Raw genomic sequence first — 23278 nt, 5'->3', positions numbered from 1 at the left:
CCCAGCTCGGCGGGAGCCGAGGAAACAGGATCGATTTCCGCCTCAACCGCCGCTGAAGCGGATGAGGCAGCTTCTGTTTCAGGAGCGGACTGTGCCCCTCCCTCTCCTGCACCTGCCGGGCGGCTAGGGATTAAACCCCGCTCGGCGAGCTCCTTTTTGGTGGCCGCTTCAATTTCTACAGACTTCAATTTCAAGTGAGCGGTAGCCTTGGAGCGCCACATGACATCAGCTGCAGTGAAAGAAATTAAAATCAGTTAGACAAAAAAGACTAAGAGAGTAAAGAGTCCTTACTCATGCGGAAGGGAGATTCGCCGACGGGAGATAACCCGAAAATATATAGCACCCCTTCAGAGCAATTCGATCTTGTATCGCTGGCCGGACAACCAGTTCACCGCATGAAGATAGGTGGATTACGAACTTGCCGAGCTCCTACTGGCTCGGTCCGCCATTGGGTGCGGAAGGTGGCCGATCGGAAGTCGGATGAAGAAGAAAACTCCTTCCGGTGTTTGTTGGAGGTCGGCATGTTATCAAAAATTTAAAGTCTATTATACTTTGGAAGATAAAGGTGCCCTCGGATTGTTTGGGGTAGAAGAAGAAATGGAATATCTTATGGTCAAGAGGAATCTTGTGCAACTTAAAGAGGACGACCATCCCGCTCAGCAACCTAAAGGAATTGGCCGAGCGGGATGCGGAAGTAATTACAAACCTCCAGAATAAATGGATGGGTAGGAAATCTAAGGCCGCCCTGGAATTGGTCTAAAAAGAAACAAATGGAGCCGATCGGCGGGTCATGTGGACGGTCGGTCGGGCCGGCTATAATTATTTCGTCAGGAAGCCCGTATGTCCGAACAAGGCGCTGGGCATGCTCCTCATCGAATCGGCTCTCCATGGTCAGGTACCAGGGGCCCGAAATGTTAACAGCGGGTTCGGAGGAACTCGCCATCTCAGAAAAAAATCAAAGGAAGGGAAACGAAAGGAGCGAAATGAGCAGGGAAGACCTATTAAGTGAAGGCAGAGGACTCACTGGGAAGGAAACGGGTGGAAAGAATCACCGATGAGGTGATCGCCGCCTAAAACCAGACACTAGATCGCCGGAGGCCGAAGCAGAAGGCAACGCGCGAGCGAATATGCGGCCAAAAAAGGGACGGAGGCTTTATACGGCCGAGGCCGGTGAGCCACCGCCGTCCGATCCAGGTCACGAGAAACAAGGACGCCATCGGGCCGTCCATTTCAAACGGGGGCGTCCCATCGTAAGTGACGCCGCCGCCACACAAGGGTCGACACATGGCGCCCTGTCACCGAGTGTAATTAATGCGCCCATACCGCGCATGCTCCGACTTAATGGAGAGGATTTGCATAATTTCCGAGGAGATCTAGACAAGCAAATATCAACATTAAGCGACAAGACAACCAAAATAAAGAGCCGAGCGGCTGAATTTGGCAGAAGGGCCGGACGGCCCCATGGATATTAAGGCGACCGCCCGCTCGGACACATATAGTCCAGTCAGTCGGACTCACTGCCTCCTTCGACTAGACTTGAAGGGAAGGCAAGTGATCCGGCAGTAAGAATGGGGAACCCACTTCCTGAAGGGGATCAACCTGAGGACCGATGAAAGGCTGTGCGGTGGATGGCCGAGCCGAGCGGATGGGTAGGTCCGAACGGAGCTAGAGATAAGCCCATCCATGGGCTCATGTTTCCGACGCCAAGGCAGGAAGACCGAAGGGCCGAGCGGGAGTCCGCTCGGCAGGGGCCAAGGGCCGAGGGGGTTGTCCGTTCGGCCAAATAGGGGCGAGGGTATAAAGGGTGCCAGCGGCCTATGCGCTCGGCTCAGGATATGAGATATCAGCAGAAGCATGTATGATGATTAGGCCGTACACAAGATCGCACGATCTTGCCGTCACATCATGGAGAGGCTGATACAGTAACAGTATGGTCTCATGGACGTCTCCCTGACAGATCCATATTCAGACATGGCCCTTCTGACAGACCCATACCTGGGCATGGTCAAAGGCAGGTGGTTGCTTTGATTGGCACGCCCAGGCTTCTTTGAGAGATCTATATAAGGCTTCCATTTCTCCACTGGAGGTATGAAAAATCTTCATCTTGAAGCCACCTTTTTGTTATTCCTCGCCTGACTTGAGCGTCGGAGGGCCGTCGCCGAGACACCCCTCCCGGCTCGGTTTTGTTGCAGGTTCACCGGAGCATTCGAGGATCTAGCAGGAAGCGCCACGTGCCCAGCGTCCACTGATAACCGGTTCGGACAGGATCACACTGGAATTAAAATGAGTGTAATCGGAGCTCTCTAGGTTGATTAGTGAGTTTCAGTCGAAACCTATTAATGGACCTAGAGAGCTTCGATTGCACCCATTTCAGTTTCTATGAATTTCTGAAATTACAAGGAGTTCAAATATGGTGTTCATTATTTATTTCGACTTTTCATAGATGTTAACATGTAAAATGGAAAATTCGTGATCATATCAGGCCTAACGTAGACGTTTTTGACGAATCTTTCATTTTGCATGTTAACATCTATGAAAAGTCGAAATAAATAATGAACATTATATTTGAACTCCTTGTAATTTCAGAAATCCATAGAAACTGAAAAGGGTGCAATCAAAGTTCTCTAGGTCCATCAGTGGATTTTGACCGAAACCCACTAATCGACCTAGAGAGCTCCGATTACACTCATTTTAGTTCCAGTGGATTTCTAAAATTTCAAGGAGTTCAAATATGCTGATCCGGATATAGTGAGGGGCATGGGAGTAATTAGGGGATGAGGGAGGGGCATTTTAGTCATTAGGGAGGAGTAGGGTTGGGGGTTAAGAAGGGGTATTGTAGCACAACGTTGAGAGGGGGGGGGGGGCTTGGTTTGTGATTCTTGGGCCGGCGCCAGGAGATGGGTGAGAAAGAGGCTTCGTGTAGGGGTTCTCCATCGCCTTCTCCCCTCGCCGGCAGACGGCTCCGACCGCCGCCTCTGCCAGTCGTGTCGATGCCACCCTTGCGAGGACGCCGACCGTCACTCCCCCTCTTCTCGTCGCCGCACACTTCTACCGCCCCCCCCCCCGCCTTCGGTCTGCTTGACGTCGTCGCCGCCTCTTCCGGCGTGTTGCAGCTGCCCCCAAGTGCTGCAACCGCCCCCACGCGCCACAGTCGGCAGGCTCCGCTGCCAGTGCGCGTCACCGTCCCTAGCAGACACCGACGCCGCCTCCAGCATCCACCAGCACCTCTCGCCACTGCCACTTCCACCATTGGCCGACCCACGGCCTCCATGATTTGTATTATGCTTTGTGTGTTGTGTTCCGACCGTTGAGCCGTTGAGATATTGGTATTATCCGACCTGTGTGGCGTATCCAGCCTGCGTGCTGTGCTGTATGCCGACCTGCGAGCCGTTGTGATATTCTCGCATAGGTGCCGTTACCATGTCTCGGCCTACGGGCCGCTTCCAGATCCATGTTGCATCGGATTCCATGTCGTCGCTCTCAGATCCCGGCTCCTCAGCTGGCTCACACACATCTACCCGTCAGGGCCACGACGACTCGATCAGTACCGCGATCAGCTCACTAACCCATCTGAGGGTGCCCCCCCCTCCCGGGGCCAGGGTACGTCACCGTACTCACCCTATGCTTATTTCATTGTTCTGTTATTATTCGACTGCTTATATATTTACAGGACCCGCCTCGAGCATCGGGTACCAAAGACGGGGGCAACCTGATCGCTGGATATAGGTACAGTTGACCAGAGGACTTCTGACAACTTGGTCAACGCAGAAGACAGCTCACCACCGAGTCATGGGGATGCTGTCAACCTTCCAAACACGACACACTGACAGGTCCGTCTTCTCAGCTTTCCGACAGGATCATATGTTATTCATTGTTTTTTTTGCTTCTTCAAATCTATTAAAATGTTATTAAAAAATTGACTAATATTATTCATACGTTCTGCATGTCGATACAAAAAAGAGAAGAGAGAGAAATACAGTGGAGAAAAGAAAAATCATACAAAAAGTCAAATTCTCATCCGGGTAAAATAGGAAATATACTTAAAAAAATACGTTCTTTGATAAATATTAAAATAACGTACGTCTTTTGATAAATTTAAATCTCTACCTGCGTTGATCCTGTCTGGAAGCTGAGAAGATGAACCTGCCGGTGTGACGTGTCTGGAATGTGGACCGCATCCTCATGACCCGGGGGTGAGCTGTCCGCTGCGTTGACCGAGTCGTCTGGAGTCCCCCTTCGGTCAACTGTACCTGTATCCATCGACCGAGTTGCCCCGGCCTCTGGTACCTCGGTGCTCGAGGCGAATTCCACAAATATGTAAATATCCGGATAATAATAGAATATTGAAATAAATGCAAAGAAGGTACGAGAACGTACCCTGGCCCAGGGGGGCGCCCTCGGATGGATCAGTGAGCTGACGGAGTCGTCGCGATCCCGAATAGTAGATAAATGTCCACCAAACGCGTAGCTGGCTCCAGTAGCTCGAAGCCGGACGCGATATAGATCCGCAGGACGGAGCACGGTCCGACTACGTGATAACAATCCGAATAACGAAACACCACACGGCTCGATGGCCGGAAACACAACCGATGTCCGGAAACACTGCACTGGATCAGATCTGTGCCGCACGCGGCAAGGACAGCGGCTGTACAGCCGTCGGAATCGACGGTCGGGAAACTGGAGGTGCTGGCCGCCAAAGACGGCTGCGGCGGTGGCTACAGCATGAGATGCCGGTAACGGCAGCCTCTGGAGGAGGCACATGGCCGGCGGGAGGCGCTGACCGCCACCGGAAGTCGCGGCCGGCGGAGACATTCGCTGCCGGCAGTATGGGAGAGGCGTCGATACTCGCTGGACGCGGCGGCGGGAGGCGTTGGAAGCCTCTAAAGGAAGCCTTGGCGTCTGCCTGAGGCGGCTTCGCCCGCTGGACTCGAGGTCGGCGACGCCTGCTAACTACGGCGTCCGCCGGAAGTGGCTGTAGCGTGTGGAGATGGCGACAGGAGGCCCGCCGGCGGCGGAGGCGACGTCACATGGAGGTTGTGCGTGAGATGGGAAGCAGCGGCCGAAGATCTCTACAGGCGAGGGAAGCTGAAAGCCGGCAACGCGAGGAGGAGAAGAGGCTAGGCGGTGGCGGCCGGCGATGGCCCCGGCGAACAGTACCCGATGGAGAGGAAGAAGACCTCCCTTCATCTCTGCTGGCGGCGGCCTCTTTTTTCTCTCCCTCATCTCTACCGCCGCCTCTCCCCAAAAAATCCCCCACCCTCTTCAAAGCCCTAGCTTCTCAAAAGACCTAAGTGCCCCTCTTTTTTTTTCCTAATTTCCTTTCTGCCCCCAACACTATCCGCATCATGCGTCATTTGAAAAATGGCAGTCCAACTTATAATGCAATTTTAGCTCAACTTGCAATATTGGAATAACATAAATTTAAAATAAAATATACCCGAGAAGAAAACATCCGGTCCAAGTGCGGTTGGGCTATGTCACATCGGCCTTTTTGACGGGCCGGGCGAAGGCCCCCTGGAGGCCTGGGCCGAGGCTTACCAAGGGTTATCTCAAATGTAGTGGACCGGCTTGTAATTTTACGCAATATTTCAGGATTTGGCAACCGCGCAACGTCTAGAGCCTTCCGTCCCTGGTTCGTTAGCTGACGCCGCCGTCCTTCCCTTACCCGCCGAAGCACAAAGAGGGCGACCCGGTGCTTCAGCCCTCTCTCTTCCGGATTACTCGCCCATCCGTCTTCCCTCCGCTCCCCGGTGGTCGCCCCGATCGCCTGCGACCGCGGCCACCAGATCCGAATCCCTCACGCCCTTCTGCACCTCGAGGTGTTCAGACAAGGAGAACAGATCAGATCGAATCCGCTGACACCGGTGGACCCGATCATACACTCGAACGTAACACTGAACAACTGTTGCGGAAGAGCAGGTTTGTATTGAAGATTTGATGGCTTCGATGCTGATTATTCTTCTTTACTCCCATTTTGTTAGGAGTTATTGATGGCCTATGACTTTCAGGTCATATCATGGTCGTATCTAGGCTCGCTCTGTTGGGTGTCAGGCTGTTGAAGGAGCCGAGACTTGGTAATGTTAAGGCTTATTTTTTTTTATTCAGGGAGTTCTACTTCATGTTGCCGACGTTACTGTTTTTATGGCTAAATCTATTTACTGTCAATTAACTGGAGCTTGCTGATTTCCTGTAAGAGAGATATTGCTGTTTTCAGATAACGGAGCAGGATTTGTTGCTTCTGAAGTTCAAGTTGACCACCTATGGGCCATGTCTTTCCACAGAGTTATATGCATATGAAATTTGTTTAACGAGTAGATTGAACTATTCAATGTCAGTGTCATATTTTAAATATATGCACATGGGAATGTATAGATTGAGATATGGACTGAGGTAGCCTTGGTATGAAGCTTAGCAGATCACTTGGCCAAACACTATATGACTCAGTATGTTATCAGCTATATAGAATTATAGATTATGCACTTAGCAATATGCTAAGTTGTGAAGTTTTGGACACAATTAGGTCATAAGATACACATATAGTAGCTTTCAAACAACTTTTTGTATATATTTATTTATGTATTTTACTCAGAATACAACAATAAGCGATTAGTACTTAATTTGAATTGGTTATTGGACTAAGAATATGACATAAATTTTCACAACCTGCATAAAACCATGCTATATGTTGTTATATAGGTCAGGTTGAATGCAGAACACTAAACCGTGTACAAGCTGTTTTCGTTGACCTTAGAAGTTTGAAATTCAATGTATCTTCATTGATCCGTAAACATTAGTTATATGTGACACCCCTAATTTTCTCCCACATGATGACGTGAATAAAGAAAGTTTCTAAGCTTAGATGAGCCAGCTACTGGTAACTTAGGCTTAGACATCTTAACAAGTTAATGGGTCAATTAACTTATCCTAATCTCACTTCTAAGCGGGTTATGATAGCATCAAAATGGGCCTAATCCTAAGCATCATGAGGTGTTCGAAAGGATTGTCTGTGGACTGTACAACCACTATTGATTCTCATTTGCTACTGGTTGAGGATGATTGTGGGCTATGAGATTGACTTTGGGTTTTGATGGAGACAACAGACAAACCTTAAGCAAGGGAGATTACCTGCCTCACTTTATTTCTACACTGTAAGTTATGGGCTAATCAAGTTCTATGAGCTTAGGTGAGGTAAGTTACTATTAGTTTTGGCTTAAGAATTTTGGGCTAGCTATTGGGCCTGATATTTGTGATAATTATACATGTCAATATTTGCCTATCCATTTTATTTTTCTCTTTTTAATTATTCTTAGTGTTTGTTTATTTTGATTACATCTGCAAAAGCATTGTACTTTAAAAAATATTGTCTATCCTCCACTAGTTCCATTCTATTATAGGCAATATCTTCTCTTTCAACATTTTCCTTAAGCTTATACGTCTTTCTTATCCACTTTTGCAGCACACAAGGCAAATGGTGTGGGCACACTATGGATCGGCCACAAACTTATAGGTAAGTAATTGACAAGGATAATCAGTTTGTTACTTGTTAGTTATGTTGCCTATGCTTTCTATCTTTTTGTGAAGGATTATTTTTCAGAATGATGTCTTGATGTTAGTGCTTCCTAAATGTTGAAAATGATTCTGATCCCAGAGTGTCTCTTGTTTCTCATGATCAAAGTGTCTTCTTTTTGCAGATCAGTTTCATATGTCACAGAACATCTTTACAAATGGACCTTTCAGCCATTATGGACATGCATTAGTAAGTTCTATTGTTCAATAGAAGTCCACTGAGTGTATGCTATTGTCATTTTTCTTGAAATTGTTAATTTTGTTTGGTCAATTATTGGTCTAGATGGGATTCCCGCAGTGCTTTGGTGGGAGGCTGTTTAGGCCCCTGGTCTTAGGTTTCCATTGGGTAGTTGATGACGATTTATGTGTATCAAAATACCCATACGTGGCTGGTATATAATCCTTGTTTATCCACATACGTGAATGGCTGATAATTTGATACTAAATTTCTTAGCCTATGCTATTATATACGGTTACATGATGCTATTGGTCACATCAAACTGTGTTATCTTTCGGATCCAACAAACTAGTGATACCTGTGAGCTTTTATTTGTCGTGTCTGGGAGTTCCTTTGACTTTGGAATTAGAATATTAAATACTTGTCTTTGATCGACTATCCTTGTGTACTATTTGTAGGCTGTACTAGTGAAATTTTGGGCTTTATTATGCTTCCTTTTTTATTGGATTATTTGAATCTTCCTTTTCACTTTAAATTTGGCATCATCAACTCTTGCATCTGAATTGTTTGCAGAATTTATATGCGTTCTTATTTGAGATCTAGCTTACTTTGGATTTGTTCCTATCTTCTATCAAATTATTAATATATCAAATTATTAATATTTCATAATCTGCAGTCTCCACATCCCCCTCTCCCCCTCCGTTTTTATAAAGTTGTTGGGTTCTTGCTTTTACTTCAGACACCTATCTTCTGTTTTACTCCTAAAATGAGGGCAAATATGTTAAAATAGTAAACACATGTCCAAAGATGATTAATTATTTTTTAGTTGGATAAGTTAAAACTAAAACTTTATTACTTATGAGATATCCTTAAATAGTGTATGATGGCAGCAATCGCAAGTGCAAGACTTAAAGTGAGGGGCAGTTTCATTAAAGCAAACAAATTTAGCTACATAAATCTCTTTTTGAGGAATATATATATTTTTTCTTTTTCGTGGAAGGATGTGGAAAAAACAGTGACGTATGTTCTATAAGCATAAAACAAACTATATATTGACCGGAGTTTCTCATTTAATGGTCTCAATATTTGTTGGACTACATTATCATCTTGTATACGCTATATGATGCTTCTACCTTATCATCTCGTATACACTATATGATGGTTCTGTAGTTTTGGTAACTTGTGTTCTGAGCTTCTTAGGCTCTTTCTTTTTTCCAGATGTAGTTTCTTGATTAACAGCACTCTCCCAGTTGTTTCAAGTTCTCTTATGCTAGTTGTTTTTAAAATTGTTGATTTTTTTCATGTCAATTTCCAGAGTAAGCTTTGCTTTTCCAGTGCAGCAAGTGGTTCAGTTGCTGAAGGAGACAATGAAATGGAAGAAAAGTAAGTCCTTGAAGATTTGGTGGTTTTTTTTTTAACTCTTTGAACTTTGCAAATGGTTCATGGTTGATAATTGTTTTCTCATATTCTCTGTGAAAGTCAGCTATTCAGAATCAGACCCTTTATGATAATTGTTTTTCTGAATAGTTTAAGACTTCTTGGAACTAACGTCGAGACCAAATATTCAGTTTTTTTTTTTAACCTGTAATTTTTATCAATTTTCTTTTTAGCAAGTCTTAAACTATTGATCCAATGCCAATGATTCTTCCTTAGGACTTGCGATGGTTTGGATATATGCCCTCCTACAGCATAGCATTTTAAGTGCAGAAATGATTATTCTGTTGAATAATTCTATTTCTTTTTTTTTACTGCCCAAAATATTCTTCAAGTTAAAGTAATTCAATATGATAAAGCTTTCTAGGGTAACATACTAACATAATATAAGTTTTTTTTGTAATATCTGATTTCCTTGAACATCTTTTAAAAGCTCTGAAATTTTAGATAAATATTTTCTTGCTACCATCAATTGATCTTCTGTTTTTTCTGCTCTCTTTCTGTTATATTGTGATTATTATCAGTTATTCTGTCGAATGTCTAGGTTTTTGATTCCTGTTATATTATGCTTGGTGTCAATATTTTAAGCATTCTGCTTTTTTATATACACAGTAATTATTAGTATTGGAATTTAGCAAATAAAGTTTTGTTGGTCTTATCTTCATTGAGATTCACTCTCTTTGTATTCTGTTTTTAATCCCTTAATCTACTTAAAAGTTTGATGACACATTTCTCTAGTTTTTGATATCAATCTCTCAGGTGATATTTTATGATTATTGACCGGGCCATAAAAGTCATCTTATTCTTCATTACTATTTTCAACCATACAGGATAACTGTAACTTTTGTTGACAAGGATGGGGATGAGAAGGTTATTAAGGTTCCTGTTGGAATGTCGATGCTAGAAGCTGCTCATGAGAATGATATTGAACTTGAAGGTTTGTACTAAATTACTAATATAAAAAAAGAATAAAATTGGGTGATTTTTTTGTCAGTTTTTTCCTGATAACTATCCTAATAGTTTCTTCCGCTGCTGATATGTGCCAGTCTTTTCTCCATGTTACATGGGTTTCGAACATCGCATCACTTCTTTGGTTATATTTGCATAATATACATCCATATTTTTCTATCATTTTTGTCATTACAATAATTTTTACCATTGATTTTTTTGTTCATGTTCACAATGAAATGTATTTTTATAATTATCTAGATATTTTACTAATTCTTTTTTAGGATTAGGTTCTAAATATATCATGAACTTTAAAGCTTGATTCAAATATGACCAAGCTTGACTTTGTTTCCATTGTATATCCCAACTTTTTGGATATACAATTCTTTCTCTAGAGTAAAGGTGATATATACGCTAATTATATAACTATGATGAATTATACCACTGGACTTTGGAAAAGAGTGATTGATAGGAGAATAAAAGATGAAACCATCATTGGTGAAAATCAATTTGATGTTGTGTTTGTAAGATCAACCATTGATGTATTTTTAACTAGACAATTCATGGAAAAATATAGAGAAATATTTTTATTGATTTAAATAAAAAATTTATGATAGACTCTCTAGATGACTATCGTGGAGGATTTTGCGAAAGAAAGGAATATCTAGTAATTGTATCAATGTGATAAAAATTATGCATCATAGTTTTGTTGCAAGTGTTAAAGTTTTTGGGGTTTTGACAAATGATGCACAATTTGGCGCTTCATCAACTTGACACTTCATTGATTTCCAGGTTAATATAAAGAAAAGTGAGGAATAAGTAAGTTAGATGACAAAGTGCAAGAAGTTTTGAATTTATCAAATGAGAAGATAAGGGGTAGTGCACGAAGCTCCTGCCAATTAGTAGTCTTGGGGAAGGGTGTATGATTAAAATTGAGAGAGGCTTTCAATGTCATGTGATGGTGAGGTACACTTTTATCTAGATGAAAACTTACTAAGAAATTGTCGGAAAATTAGTCATACTTGATGGATCAAAATGAAATGACATGTAGCATATGATGTTGAGATGGATGTGCAACGTTTTTAGGAGGATTATAATGCCATTCATGCCAGTTATGTGTAACTTCTGTAACTAAGAGATGATAGATTAGTTTGTTTAAAGCATGTTAAGAGATTATTAATAAATTTCATTGGTAAACAATTTTGAGTGGAATATGAGTGTCAAGGAGGAAGATTATTCCTAGAATGATTGAAAGAGATCTAAAGCTAGTTTTACTTGGCTGGAAAGATAGGTGACAGGGAGAGTGAAATGATGTAAAAAATCTAAATCTAGTTTTGTGAGTCTTTCTCTCACCCTCGTCTCTCTCCAATCTTTCTACCCAAGTAAACCCAACTTAAATGAATGTTAAAAGAGATCTAAATGATGTGTTTCAGTAACAATGTAACCTTGCATGGATCTTAATAGCCAGATAAATTCCGTATGCAACCATGGGACACACAAACACAGATCACATATAAATCTGCTTGATATGTGGGAGGCTACATAATTCACTTTCCCTCTTCATCCAATATGAAATTTTTTAGTATCATGAGATCTGATCCTTTTCTTTTATTTAATGTCATTACAAACTAATGTTATGTTCTCTAATCTGATTTTAGGAGCATGTGAAGCCTCTCTTGCATGTTCAACTTGTCATGTAATCGTCATGGTACGTATGAGATCATCTTGTTCAATATATCTAATAGGATCCTCCAACTCCACTGACTTCCTTGTTTCAGGATGTTAACTACTACAACAAATTGGAAGATCCAACAGACGAAGAAAATGATATGCTAGATCTTGCTTTTGGACTAACTGAGACGTGAGTATATATTCCTCAGTCAAAATTCCTCGTGATAAAACCAATACTAAATGCTGACACCCTCTGCAGGTCACGCCTTGGTTGTCAAATAGTTGCGAAGCCTGAGCTCGATGGGATTCGTCTAGCACTACCAGCGGCTACCCGAAACTTTGCCGTTGATGGATATGTGCCAAAACCACACTAAACACGTACGCTTTCGAGCTAACTGGAATCTTGATCAGTTTTGTAGTTACACCGTGGGAAGAGTCAATTTCAAAAATCAACTTATATCGTATGTATTAAGTACTTTACATGTGATTTAGCATTTATTATATTCGTCTTTATTTTCTCAGTTTGTTTACTTTGAGGCCTAAAAGCTTGTAAGAAACCTCATTTACTCTGTTGAAGTCACATCTTTTTTGTGTCCTTGGCTACATGATCGTCTCAAAGGTCTAACCTAGCACACCTCTTTTCTGGCTAAGGAACAAAGGTCACCATCTTTCTCTATTATTAATGCTCTGTTTAGATTATATTCGTCTTTATTTTCTCAGTTTGTTTACTTTGAGGCCTAAAAGCTTGTAAGAAACCTCATTTACTCTGTTGAAGTCACGTCTTTTTTGTGTCCTTGGCTACATGATCGTCTCAAAGGTCAACCTAGCACACCTCTTTTCTAGCTAAGGAACAAAGGTCACCATCTTTCTCTATTATTAATGCTCTGTTTACATGTGATTGCTACTGTTCCACTTTTAAATAGTTTGAAGTCTTACCAAGCGAGGATAAAGAAGAGTCTAGCTTTAACAATATTTAATCTAAATGACAAAAAAAAAAACCTTCATAAAGTTTTTGTTCTTACTAATTGTTCTTACTGCTCTTTATTTTAACACAATGTACACATAACTAGACACACGACGTCTAATCAATTACCGAAGAGTCAATGCCAATACACCCTCAGGTGGTCGGTTGTTGGAAACGTTTTTATGTGTGTAAAAAAGAGCAGGTTGTGTGAAAGTTGAACAACTTGCATGCATGTGGGCACCAAGAGGGTCCTTTTAGAATCCTCCATCAGTCCATCTCCTCTGTCCTCATCTATCACTGGAAAGAGACAGCCACCAAATTGGCCACTTGAGCCGAATTATTACATTGTCAGACCAAATGGCAATTCATTGTCCACCAAATACTGATAAAAATAATCATTGCCGTAAAAATTTGTCGACACAGCTACATTAGCGTACTGTAGCTGCATAAGGTCTGCACGAGAGAGTAAAGTAACGCTGGCCAATCAAACATAGATCATTTTGACACTGATTTTACGCCTATAACCAAACACCCAATCAGGTACAGTCCACTTGCGCATATGATTGGGCCATTGGACCAGTAATCAATTTGTTTTCAGTAAATTGGAAATGTGATTTTTTTTAATAGCATTTTGATTTTGTGGCCACTCTGGGATCTTCATCTTCCTGTGAATCACTGCACATTATGTAATATCTATCTTGTGGCCCTGTATAAGCATGTACGGATCTATCTTTCAGTCAGAATGCAGTTGGTTTGTGCCTTTTTGCTTCTTATTTCAATTATTGTCCAAGTAGTGAATACGCATCTAAAATTGTTAGACATAAGTGCACTTGCGAGATCTGACCAAGAGAAATGTGATTCGCCTGGTAAATTATATTCGCTGTATTGCAAGTGTAGATATTGACTTGCTTGAATCGACTCAAACAGTACAGCCATCAAGACATTAATGCAAGAAGCTTGTTGATAGTTATCCAGATTTGTGAGGTCCAAATATTTTCATGGGAAATTTATAGTGCTCAAAAGACAAGGAGAGATGGACGCGGTATGAAACACAAACAGAAATAGAAACAGAAACAAGGTATATTTACATTAAGGCAGGCATAACAACTACCAGTAGGTTAGTCTGGCTTGTTGGCATATAACGGTACACTCCCAATTCAATCCAAGGAAAAGAGAAATCATCTGAATGTTTATTTTAGTCGACGGGTTCAAGGTAACTACTAGTTCACTGCTATACTAAGAAATATAGAGAAGAGGGGAAAATTCACCCAAGAATAAGAGAATGGTGAAACCGAAGAAACTAGAATTTCCAAACAGAGACATCAGCATCATAAGTTGAGACATCATGTTTAGATGAAACCTTTTGCTTTCTTCCACTCCTTCTCTTGCTATTATTAATACCGCCTCTTCCTTTTGATGACTGCCCTACATCATTCAACTGCCGGAACAAAAGCATTCAATGAATCAGGTACATATTCATCGGCACAAGAAAATTGCTTCAAGAAAAGATCAGAGTATGAACACGGACCTATAGTGATAGAGAATTTTAGGTAGAACATACTTATCCGTCTTAAAAACCATAATTCGTTGGTCTATTGTTCTCATTTGGGTCCTAGATATTTTCCTACTAATCCAGATTCTCTATCAAATAAGTAATGTTATCATCCAGCTTGAAAGTAACTGGGAAGTGGGAACCATGACTTCAGCAAGCTCAATTGGCATTTAGTTTAGATTCATATGACCTATCTACGACCACCAAATTTGTCAGGTCAGCTGGATTATCAGGCAAGGTGACCAGATAGTTCATAGATGAGGGATTAACTGTCATCTGATCTAACATAATATGATATAAGGAAGACAATAATTGAATCCATGAACATGGGGATGCAGTGACTCACCCCAGCGCAGAATCCCGTGGAACTAAATTCCAATCCATCCAAATTTGCCTTTCCAGAATTCACGGAAGAATTGCACCGCTTGTATCCACGATTTGCAAACTGCATCCCTGATCGTGATGTCGAATTATCTCGGGCATTAGTTGAATGAGTCCATGGACCACATAACCCAGGATCCAGATCGTCCTGGAACATCTCCACAAACATCTTCTGCAGCTCCTCTAGGCTGTCGTCGCTGCTCGTCTGGTAAAAATTTAGCAGACACAATTAAGCAGCCTAAATTACACGAGTTTAGACTAAGAAACCGGGAGAAAAAATTGTCTTACAACAGGTTTTGTTTGGCTCATCATCTGGACTATCTCCCCCAAAAAATCCCCCATCCCCTGCACAGTAAATATTATTAATTGCACGAGAATAATGTGTTTGGAAAATTAGTTGATTATACGTTAACAATCTAAACAAACAACAGTGTTACAATTAGGAACATACATATTCGTCATTGTCATCTTCCTTGTCGTAGACGCCCACGTCGTAGAGGAATCTCTTGTTTGAGTCTGAGAGAACTGATCACGCAAACTTCTTTACGAGAGTAGAATTAAGCAAAATTGCAAGTGGAATAGAGAATTTTATTCATTTTATGGTATTATAGTAATTGTTGCAGCAGCTGAGGTGGGATGGAGAGAATGGACAGAAACCAACCAGAGTAGGCATTCTGGATTTCCTGAAACTTCTCTTTCGCTTCCTCCTTGCTCTGAGTGCTCCCGGACGCCGAGCACTTATCTGGATGCCATTTCTGTCGCCCATTCGATTCAAAAATTAACAATCATCGAAGAGAGAGATCCAGATTTCAGAATCCGGAGAAGACTCAACTTTTACATGCCAAGAAAGTAGAACAAGCAAAGTCCTGGGAAGAAATAATGTACATGCGAGGAAACCAAGGCAAAAACCAAGAAAATAGGATGAGAAAACAAAGATTTGAACTCGAAAACGCACCATGGCGAGCTTCCTGTACGCATTCCTGACCTCGGCTTCGGAACACTCCTTCCTCAGCCCCAAAACCTCGTAGAAATCTCCAATCTTCACGTCTCCCCCGGACATCGCAGACACCCTTATTCCCCCAGAATACTATAAAAGTCGTCGCCTCGGCCGCCTGGAACACAGGAGAGATCAAAGCCCTCCTATAAACTCGAATCGACACCTCGCAAGCAACAGAGTCAGAGGGGGATGCCGCGTCTAGGAGGAGATAAGGACGCGGCAAGCAAATGCAATATAAGAACCTTGAAGAAAAACTCAGCGCCTAATCTCCTCCGCCACCACCACCTCCACCGCCGCGGCCGTCGCCCTCCCGGCCGAATTTTCCAAATTCTGTCACCGCTCTCCTTCACGAATTTGTATAACTATTCGCTTCGCCATCACCTCCCGGGAGGGCACCAAGATCCGACCGTAGATTTGCGGGCGGCCGGAGGAAGTAGATTAACGGCGAAGATCGAAAGAACAGAGATATTTTTGCGGACATCATCCGGAAAGTTCTCTTGGTCCAACCGGCGGGTCCCACGTGTGCTCAACGCGCGGTGAGGAACGGTTCGTGGGATGCATGCAGGAGCAGTTGCGAGTCCAATCATGAATGCCATTGGAGCCCAGCAGTCGGAGGTATCGGTCAAATCAGGATCACTGGGTTTCGTCTGGCAACTGACAAATATGACCCGGGGTGTAAATCTCGAGAGAACACGTAGGATGAGATGTCCGCACAGGAGAATTTCTACGTACCCATCATCATCATGCTTTCAGTCAGATTGCGCATAAATGGACGGTGAGAAAGAAGCTTGGACGTATTGTGCTGCTGTGTTCATGCGCAATGGGCCAGGAGCGTCTCCGCCCAGTTCACCCTGAGACCCATGGGCCGGCCGCTCTGAGAAATGGACCAAATGATTTTTTTTTTCTTTTTTTTGTAAAATGGAATCTGCCGAACTTTCCCGCGTAAATCATACATAGAAGCCCTAAGCTGACGCTCCCCCACGTTCGCACCCCCCACCTTCGGACGCCCTAAGCTAAGCTTCGTCGCATTCGTCTCCGTTCCATCGTCGGCGATCGGCGGAGAAGGCGACTCCTATTTCGACGAAGGTATGCACCCTGCTCCAACCCATCTTCGCTGCCCCTTTCTGCGCTCTCCCTGCTTGTGGCCGTTCGTCGGGGTCGTTAGGATTCTCGATCGCGGTCACTTGTTAACCGAAGCGCCTTCCCACGCCGGTGCCCTAGCATCATTTAGCATCCAATTGGGTCGCGCGTCGGCCCCTGCTTCTACGCTGCCTACAGCTACCATTTCCGGCAGAACCATCCCTCCGCCTGTCTCTTCCTCTTTTCCCTTTCCATGTGTGCCAAACGGCAGCCTCCCTCAACACTTCTCTTCCTCTTCCGTATGAGCAGTAGCCCTCATTACGTCATACTATATTTGGGTTAGCAAAAGCTGCTGCAGCAACTCTCTATTCTTCCCCGTTCTGGCAACATGCCATTTTCTTCTCTTTCTGCATGTGCAACAGTGATGTTTCTATGTAGTTGTCTTTATAACGCATTGTTTCTGGGATCCTCTTAATCTCTAGCAACTTCCAGGTAATCGGGGAATTTAGACAATCTTATTATGTGTTGTGAGGTTGAGTGCGTTGTGTCATTGTCAATTTTTTTTTTTAATATTTTAAAGGTTTGGGGCTATAGTTGTTGAGGTACAAGTTTGATTGAATAAACCTAAAAGATGTATGGTTTGTAAAAGGCGGGGTTATGCGAGCAACATTAAACCTGTTTCAAGAAGCAGTGTTTGGTTCTACTAGTTATTTGAGCTGGTGATTGTGTTTGTCTCTATATACTTAGCCTTACAGGGAATCTTAATGCTATCTTGTTAACTCTCTGCATTATTTTGCCCATATTTTCTCAGTTGAACTTTATGACACCTTCATTTCCTTAGGTTTGCACATGGTGGACATAGGGCATAACATAACATTGGATGATATCTGTAGAATGTAACGGCTATTGCAGATGAGGTCTTTGGACTGATAGGCAATCTTTGGACATAATTGACCATGCCATTTATTATTGTATTCCTTTTTTTACTAATTTAATTGACTTTTTTGATGCATAGTTAGCATGTTTAAAACAAAGTGTATACAAATCAACCAAGTTAGTGATTTCTATCAGCAATGACATATCTTTTCTTGTTTCAGTTAGAAACTACCCAAATCCCACAATTTAGGTTAAAATTACTGCTGCTTCAACAAAATTTAGTTTATAACCACTATGAATGCCCGTGGTCGGTGGAGAGGAAGGTCCAGTGTTGCTAGAAATTCAGCAAAGCAAAATCTCCATCTGAACCATGAGGAACTGCTTGAGCGCAAGTTGGGGTTTGATCTCTATACTGAAGGTGATAAGAAGCTTGGTTGGTTACTCACATTTTCACCAGTAAGAATAATTCCTTCATCTTTGTTTAGCTATGTTGATTATTAACCACTATCTCAGTCATATCAAATTAGTTCTTTTCTTTCTCGATTAATTTGTTACTCAACTTTAGCCTTCTTACAGTCATCATGGGAGGATCAAGAAACTAACAAGATGTACAGCTGCGTGGATCTTTACTTTGTTTCTCAGGTTAGTTCCATCTAAATTACTCCTGCTAACGATCTTGTTAGGCTGAAATTCTTTTAGGTTATTGTTTTTGCCTGTCATGAATGTTGCAATGCTTTTCTTTTTCCCTTTTCTGCAGGATGGATCTACCTTTAAAGTGAAACATAAATTTCCACCTTATTTCTATGCTGCCACCAAGGTGGGTGTATTACTTGTGCAGTCTTATTTCAAAATGGAGTTCTTGAATTGTTATCTTTATGGATTATAAGACAATTGGTTACTTGAATCCATTCTACTTTTTGTATAATTTCTTTTAAAGATAAAAGAACACACTTTTATTCGGTTGCAACTTTGCAGCATAAGATGGAGTTTGAAATTGAGGCATATCTTAAGCGAAGATATGAAGGAGAAATTGCTGATATTGTCATAGTGGAGAAAGAGGATTTGGATTTAGTAAGCTAACAGTTTTCACATGTTTGGCAGTTTGTCTCTTTCTTTTTTTTCCATTTGTGATAATGACCCTTCTGGAAGAAGCGATAATTTATGGTTTTGAAATGTCCACTATTGGTTGCTTTAATTTCTTTATTAGACGCGTTCATGTTTCTATTTTTGCTATTGTTTCTTTAGATGTTTTACCTAAAAAAAATATCATTTCTTCCTATTCTCTCTATGTATGTTGTCACTTGTGCATTGTTTTTATTAACAAGCTGGGTTACAAATCATGCTGGACCTATTTAGCTAAACATGATAGGATTGATTGTTTTCCCTATTCTCAATACAAGGAAAAGTAACTTGGATGAGGTCTTTCATGTTGTACTTTTATATTGGCAATAATAAATATCTGACCCAGCTGTGATCGAGGGAGGAGTGAGGGACTGTGAGACGGAGAAAAGTATATCAGGAGATAGGAGTTACCAATGGCTTCTGTTGGGGTCACACTTGTGCATGTGAGCAGGGGTTGAGGCAAGATTACGATGACACATAGCAAAGGGAGAAGAAGCTTTCGAGTGGAATGTAGGAAAGAGAAGGGAGAATGATATCGATAATGCTAGCATCCCAAAACTCCACTAAGTCTAACCAAACCTGATTGAAGTCATCTATCCCAACCAAAACTTAATTCAGCCCTTAATTGATCAAAATTTATCTAAATTGAGCCTAATTTAGACTCACTCCTAACCACAATGCCCACCTGATGGATTCATTAAAGCTGAATTTGGGCTTTAATTATGCTAATTACCATCAATAATTGTTTGGTTCAATTTTAACAATATTAATCTATCTCAAACTTAAACCCTAACTTATAATTGTCCTCCAATCACGAACAATTCATCTCAAATAAATTTAATGCAATCTCAAAAATTAATCATCACACCATAATTACCCTCAATTGTTGTTAATTCTAAATTTCTAATAATTTACCCTTACTCAAATTTAGGGTTTTAATATATCCTGTTTTTATTGCATATATTGATGAATTAATGAAGTCCATTTATCATTTGAGTCAAACTCATAGGGGCTTGGTATGACCAAATTACGAGTGGTGCTACATGCTCAAACCACTGGGCTTGGTACAAATACCCCTATGAGGGTAATGTTAATCCACATTCAAAGTCTAAAAGGAACAAATTAACTCTAACACCTAACAAGACTATGATGGCATGAAAAAGGTTTATGAATTAGGTCCTCACTTATTGCTTTAGCTTGTATGGAGGTAACCTTACTAATCTTGATTATGAAAAAACTGACAGACAATAGAAGGATATAATCTTGTCAATGAATCTGTTAAATTTTTATTTTTTCTTTCACTTATCTTCTTAATGCTTGAGTGTCAAATTATGTCAATTATTATATTTATTATCTGATTAGGTGTATCTTGCTCTAATAAAATGACACCTTTTTATCCAGAAAAACCATCTTTCTGGTTTGCGCAGGTCGTATTTGAAGCTTAGCTTTGACACTGTCCAACAACTGATGCGTGTAAAGAATGATCTTATGCATGTGGCTGAAAGGAATAAGTCAAAATTAGAGGCTTCAGAAGCATTTGAAACCATATTTATTGGTGAAAGGTAGAACTTAATAACGTTGATATGCCATTTATATAAAACTGAAGTTCTCATTTTGTGTCCATCTGCTTCATTCTCCTTTTGCATAAGTTTGTCATTTTTTTTAATTGAAAAAATTGACTTACGACATTGTTTTTTGGCACCTGCATCTTTATCTGCTCTACTTAAAATTTGTTGATTTTATCATCACTTTCAGTAAGGAAAGATCACAAGATCTGTTGGACTGCATTATTGACCTTCGTGAATACGACGTTCCATATCATGTACGTTATGCTATTGACAATGGTAGGTTGTGTTTCTATGCTTATTCTTTTCTCTTTTTGTAATCAATTGTTCAATCTCTTTCTTATTGTAGAAATATAATGCCAAATGGTGGCTACTTTTGCAGATGTTAGATGTGGTCAATGGTATGATATATCTGTGTCAAGTGATGGTATTTTACTTGAGAAAAGGGCTGATCTTCTTCAACGTGCAGAAGTTCATGTATGTGCATTTGATATTGAAACTACAAAACTGCCTTTGAAATTTCCTGACGCTGAGCATGATCTCATAATGATGATATCCTACATGATAGACGGACAAGGTTTCTTGATAATCAACCGAGAGGTAACAACCACATTTTACATTTATTGTAGTTAAGAAAATAGAAATATAGATGTGAACTTTTTGTAATTTATTATTATTATTATTATTATTATTATTATTTTTAAAAAGTGATTATCCATTCAAACATAATACAGCAGTAGATTTTTGTATTTGTTTTCTGTCAATGTTAAGATTTTAAAAATATAACCGTGCTTAAGTCAGCCCTACTACCAGTCAAACATGAAATAATCATGTCAATGAAATGTCGTGTCTCTTCTATCAACTTCTTGAACAGATATTGAATTTGAGTCATTACTTATGTGTTTCTATTCTTCCAATTTTTAACAAATTACCATGAGCAGACATCATATTCTTCTGTACAAACTACAAAGTGCATGCTTTTCCTTAAAAAACCTTCATTTGTCAAACTAGTGACTAAGAATTCACAAACACGATTAAGCAGTTGAAATAACCCATGTCCTGAAGTGCTACATATTGATAATTTATGCCTCCAAGTAAACTATTTAATTACTGAGATGATCCAAATTTTGTAAGCACTACATTGAGATTTTTTTTCTTAAACATTACAACTTCGTGAAAGAGATTCCCTAAGAGTGGCTTTTTCTTTGATATTCTTTCATGCTTGCAATCTGCTATTAACTAGAGTTTCATATATTGCAACTAACTTGCCGTATAAATTTATAGCTGTTGGTGGTCTTTGTTGAAAATTTCAACCTAAAATTGAGGTTTATATGAATTTTTAAATCCAAGACTTTCACTCCTCATTCTCACTTGCCTCCTTTTTTTGTTACTGGATGATTCATTAGTTTGGTTGCTATGTTTTTTGGGTCATGTAGCCACACATTTGCCTGGCCTGGCTGGCTACTCGTCTTTCATGCTTGTCACATATGGATTTCAGCAGAAATACTGTTTGTATTGCATATTTGGTTTGTATTTGATATGTTAGAAATCAGAAAGTGTGTATTTTATAAAGATTGATTGATTGATGAATTAAGTCTCCAAAAGAATTACAAATTAATTTCAGAACTTCATCTATTTCTGTCAAAATTCATTGTGATCTAGTTAGTTACTTAGCACTTATATACTCACACTTGAACTGGAGAGTGCATGTGTAACACCAGATATAAGTTACATAATGCAGCATGATAGTCTGAACATCAATAACTAATGTTCTTCTTTGTGAATATTCAATATCTCTTTTTGTTAGGTATAAATAATATTTTTTTTCCTTGTGCATACTGTGGCTCACCCTGATAGTGTGTTGGTGAGGATATTGAAGATCTGGAGTATACTCCAAAACCAGAATTTGAAGGCTGCTTCAAAGTTAAAAATGTGAAAAACGAGGTATCTAAGTGTAAGTTCTTTGATTTGGTTGCCATAATTGTCCTTGCATATTAAGGCTCATCGGCTTCTTTGATTTTATTGGCATTTCAGAAAGAACTTTTAAAAACATGGTTTGCACATATGCAAGAGATTAAGCCAAGCGTATATGTTACGTACAATGGTGATTTTTTTGATTGGCCATTCCTAGAGACAAGAGCCTCTCATAATGGTATTAAGATGAACGAGGTACGTGCAGCATATTCCTTCTGTTTATTATAATTAATGATTTGGCCAACACCCCATTTTACAGGTAGAATATGGCAATATGCTAATGCTCTCACATTTTTTTCCTTTGCTCTTTGTGTCACAATAGCTTTGATTTCATATGACCAATGATTGATAGAAATTAAGTTCAATGTTGCTATTGCCATTTGACATCTTTTCTTATTATATAATGAATTTGCTTTATCAGGAAATTGGTTTCCAGTGTGACAACCATCAAGGGGAATGTCGTTCCAAATTTTCGTGTCATCTTGACTGTTTTGCTTGGGTCAAACGTGACAGTTACCTTCCTCAAGGAAGCCAAGGTCTTAAGGTGATGTAAATCAAATTGGATCTAATTATTTAAAGGCTAGAGTTTCTATTGTTTGTTAAACTCAAGGTGTGTGATAATCTCCTGTACTTCTCTATATTCTACGCTCACTTGTTTTACTTGGTGTTTATATATATTTTAAGCACTATAATGGTAAGTAGTATTAAGGAATAAGGATTATTGATAAAATTTTCCCTTTTCTTTCCCACTGATAATCTCATGAAGCACAATGTAAACAAAAGACATGCTATGCACTGTTAATACAAAAACCTGCATTTAGTTGTGTTCTGTTACTTCTGTATATCTTCATCTATTAATTTGACTCCATGTTTCCATGTACAACTGTTTTCTATCTTGTTTCTTGGATTTTAAAAAGAAATATCTTAACTAGATAATAACTTGTCATACTATCTTCAAAATTATCTGTCA

The 23278-nt window shown here is 40.5% G+C and overlaps 4 protein-coding genes across 4 annotated transcripts in view; 3 read left to right on the top strand and 1 right to left on the bottom strand.

Moving 5' to 3' along the window:
- The first annotated feature begins 2897 nt into the window (after positions 1–2897).
- On the top strand, positions 2898–3736 carry LOC122036405 (proline-rich receptor-like protein kinase PERK9). Its single transcript, XM_042595703.1, has 3 exons — positions 2898–3276; positions 3410–3600; positions 3671–3736. Exons 1-3 carry the CDS (start codon positions 2898–2900, stop codon positions 3734–3736), a joined length of 636 nt encoding a protein of 211 aa, XP_042451637.1.
- Positions 3737–5591: 1855 nt separating this feature from the next.
- On the top strand, positions 5592–12400 carry LOC122036406 (adrenodoxin-like protein 2, mitochondrial). Its single transcript, XM_042595704.1, has 9 exons — positions 5592–5919; positions 6009–6074; positions 7457–7507; positions 7692–7756; positions 9060–9127; positions 10009–10115; positions 11785–11834; positions 11905–11987; positions 12057–12400. The coding sequence occupies exons 2-9, from the start codon at positions 6017–6019 to the stop codon at positions 12169–12171; spliced, it is 597 nt and encodes a 198-aa protein (XP_042451638.1). The 5' UTR covers positions 5592–5919; positions 6009–6016; the 3' UTR covers positions 12172–12400.
- A 1423-nt stretch (positions 12401–13823) lies between these two features.
- On the bottom strand, positions 13824–16046 carry LOC122036404 (dnaJ homolog subfamily B member 6-like). Its single transcript, XM_042595702.1, has 6 exons — positions 15650–16046; positions 15356–15449; positions 15146–15219; positions 14983–15039; positions 14660–14899; positions 13824–14199 (listed from the first exon to the last, which is right to left on the bottom strand). The coding sequence occupies exons 1-6, from the start codon at positions 15752–15754 to the stop codon at positions 14062–14064; spliced, it is 708 nt and encodes a 235-aa protein (XP_042451636.1). The 5' UTR covers positions 15755–16046; the 3' UTR covers positions 13824–14061.
- A 579-nt stretch (positions 16047–16625) lies between these two features.
- Positions 16626–23278, top strand: part of LOC122036403 (DNA polymerase epsilon catalytic subunit A-like) — a 28066-nt gene continuing 21413 nt past the window's right edge. The window contains exons 1-11 of the mRNA XM_042595701.1: positions 16626–16777; positions 17869–18103; positions 18224–18289; positions 18405–18464; positions 18623–18718; positions 20171–20331; positions 20525–20613; positions 20717–20934; positions 22192–22278; positions 22369–22503; positions 22730–22852. Of these exons, the coding sequence (XP_042451635.1) occupies positions 17942–18103; positions 18224–18289; positions 18405–18464; positions 18623–18718; positions 20171–20331; positions 20525–20613; positions 20717–20934; positions 22192–22278; positions 22369–22503; positions 22730–22852 (1197 nt within the window). The 5' untranslated portion in view covers positions 16626–16777; positions 17869–17941. The remainder of the gene's footprint in view (positions 16778–17868; positions 18104–18223; positions 18290–18404; positions 18465–18622; positions 18719–20170; positions 20332–20524; positions 20614–20716; positions 20935–22191; positions 22279–22368; positions 22504–22729; positions 22853–23278) is intronic.

The sequence above is a fragment of the Zingiber officinale genome, unplaced genomic scaffold, assembly GCF_018446385.1.
Source record: "Zingiber officinale cultivar Zhangliang unplaced genomic scaffold, Zo_v1.1 ctg154, whole genome shotgun sequence".
Lineage (NCBI taxonomy): Eukaryota > Viridiplantae > Streptophyta > Magnoliopsida > Zingiberales > Zingiberaceae > Zingiber > Zingiber officinale.
The sequence above is the reverse complement of the archived record's forward strand: the minus strand, read 5'-3'. Positions and strand labels throughout refer to the sequence as shown.

What these genes read in the sequence shown, in the direction of transcription:
- LOC122036406 (XM_042595704.1), top strand. Translation starts at nt 6,017, where the DNA reads ATGGTCGTATCTAGGCTCGCTCTGTTGGGTGTCAGGCTGTTGAAGGAG. An exon ending in GTTGAAGGAGCCGAGACTTG is followed by an intron (nt 6,075 to 7,456) that starts GTAATGTTAAGG and finishes CCACTTTTGCAG; the next exon opens with CACACAAGGCAAATGGTGTG. An exon ending in GATCGGCCACAAACTTATAG is followed by an intron (nt 7,508 to 7,691) that starts GTAAGTAATTGA and finishes TTCTTTTTGCAG; the next exon opens with ATCAGTTTCATATGTCACAG.
- LOC122036405 (XM_042595703.1), top strand. Translation starts at nt 2,898, where the DNA reads ATGGGTGAGAAAGAGGCTTCGTGTAGGGGTTCTCCATCGCCTTCTCCC. An exon ending in ACCCACGGCCTCCATGATTT is followed by an intron (nt 3,277 to 3,409) that starts GTATTATGCTTT and finishes ATTCTCGCATAG; the next exon opens with GTGCCGTTACCATGTCTCGG. An exon ending in CCCCCCCTCCCGGGGCCAGG is followed by an intron (nt 3,601 to 3,670) that starts GTACGTCACCGT and finishes ATATATTTACAG; the next exon opens with GACCCGCCTCGAGCATCGGG.
- LOC122036404 (XM_042595702.1), bottom strand. Translation starts at nt 15,754, where the DNA reads ATGTCCGGGGGAGACGTGAAGATTGGAGATTTCTACGAGGTTTTGGGG. An exon ending in AATCCAGAATGCCTACTCTG is followed by an intron (nt 15,220 to 15,355) that starts GTTGGTTTCTGT and finishes TTGCGTGATCAG; the next exon opens with TTCTCTCAGACTCAAACAAG. An exon ending in AAGATGACAATGACGAATAT is followed by an intron (nt 15,040 to 15,145) that starts GTATGTTCCTAA and finishes TTTACTGTGCAG; the next exon opens with GGGATGGGGGATTTTTTGGG.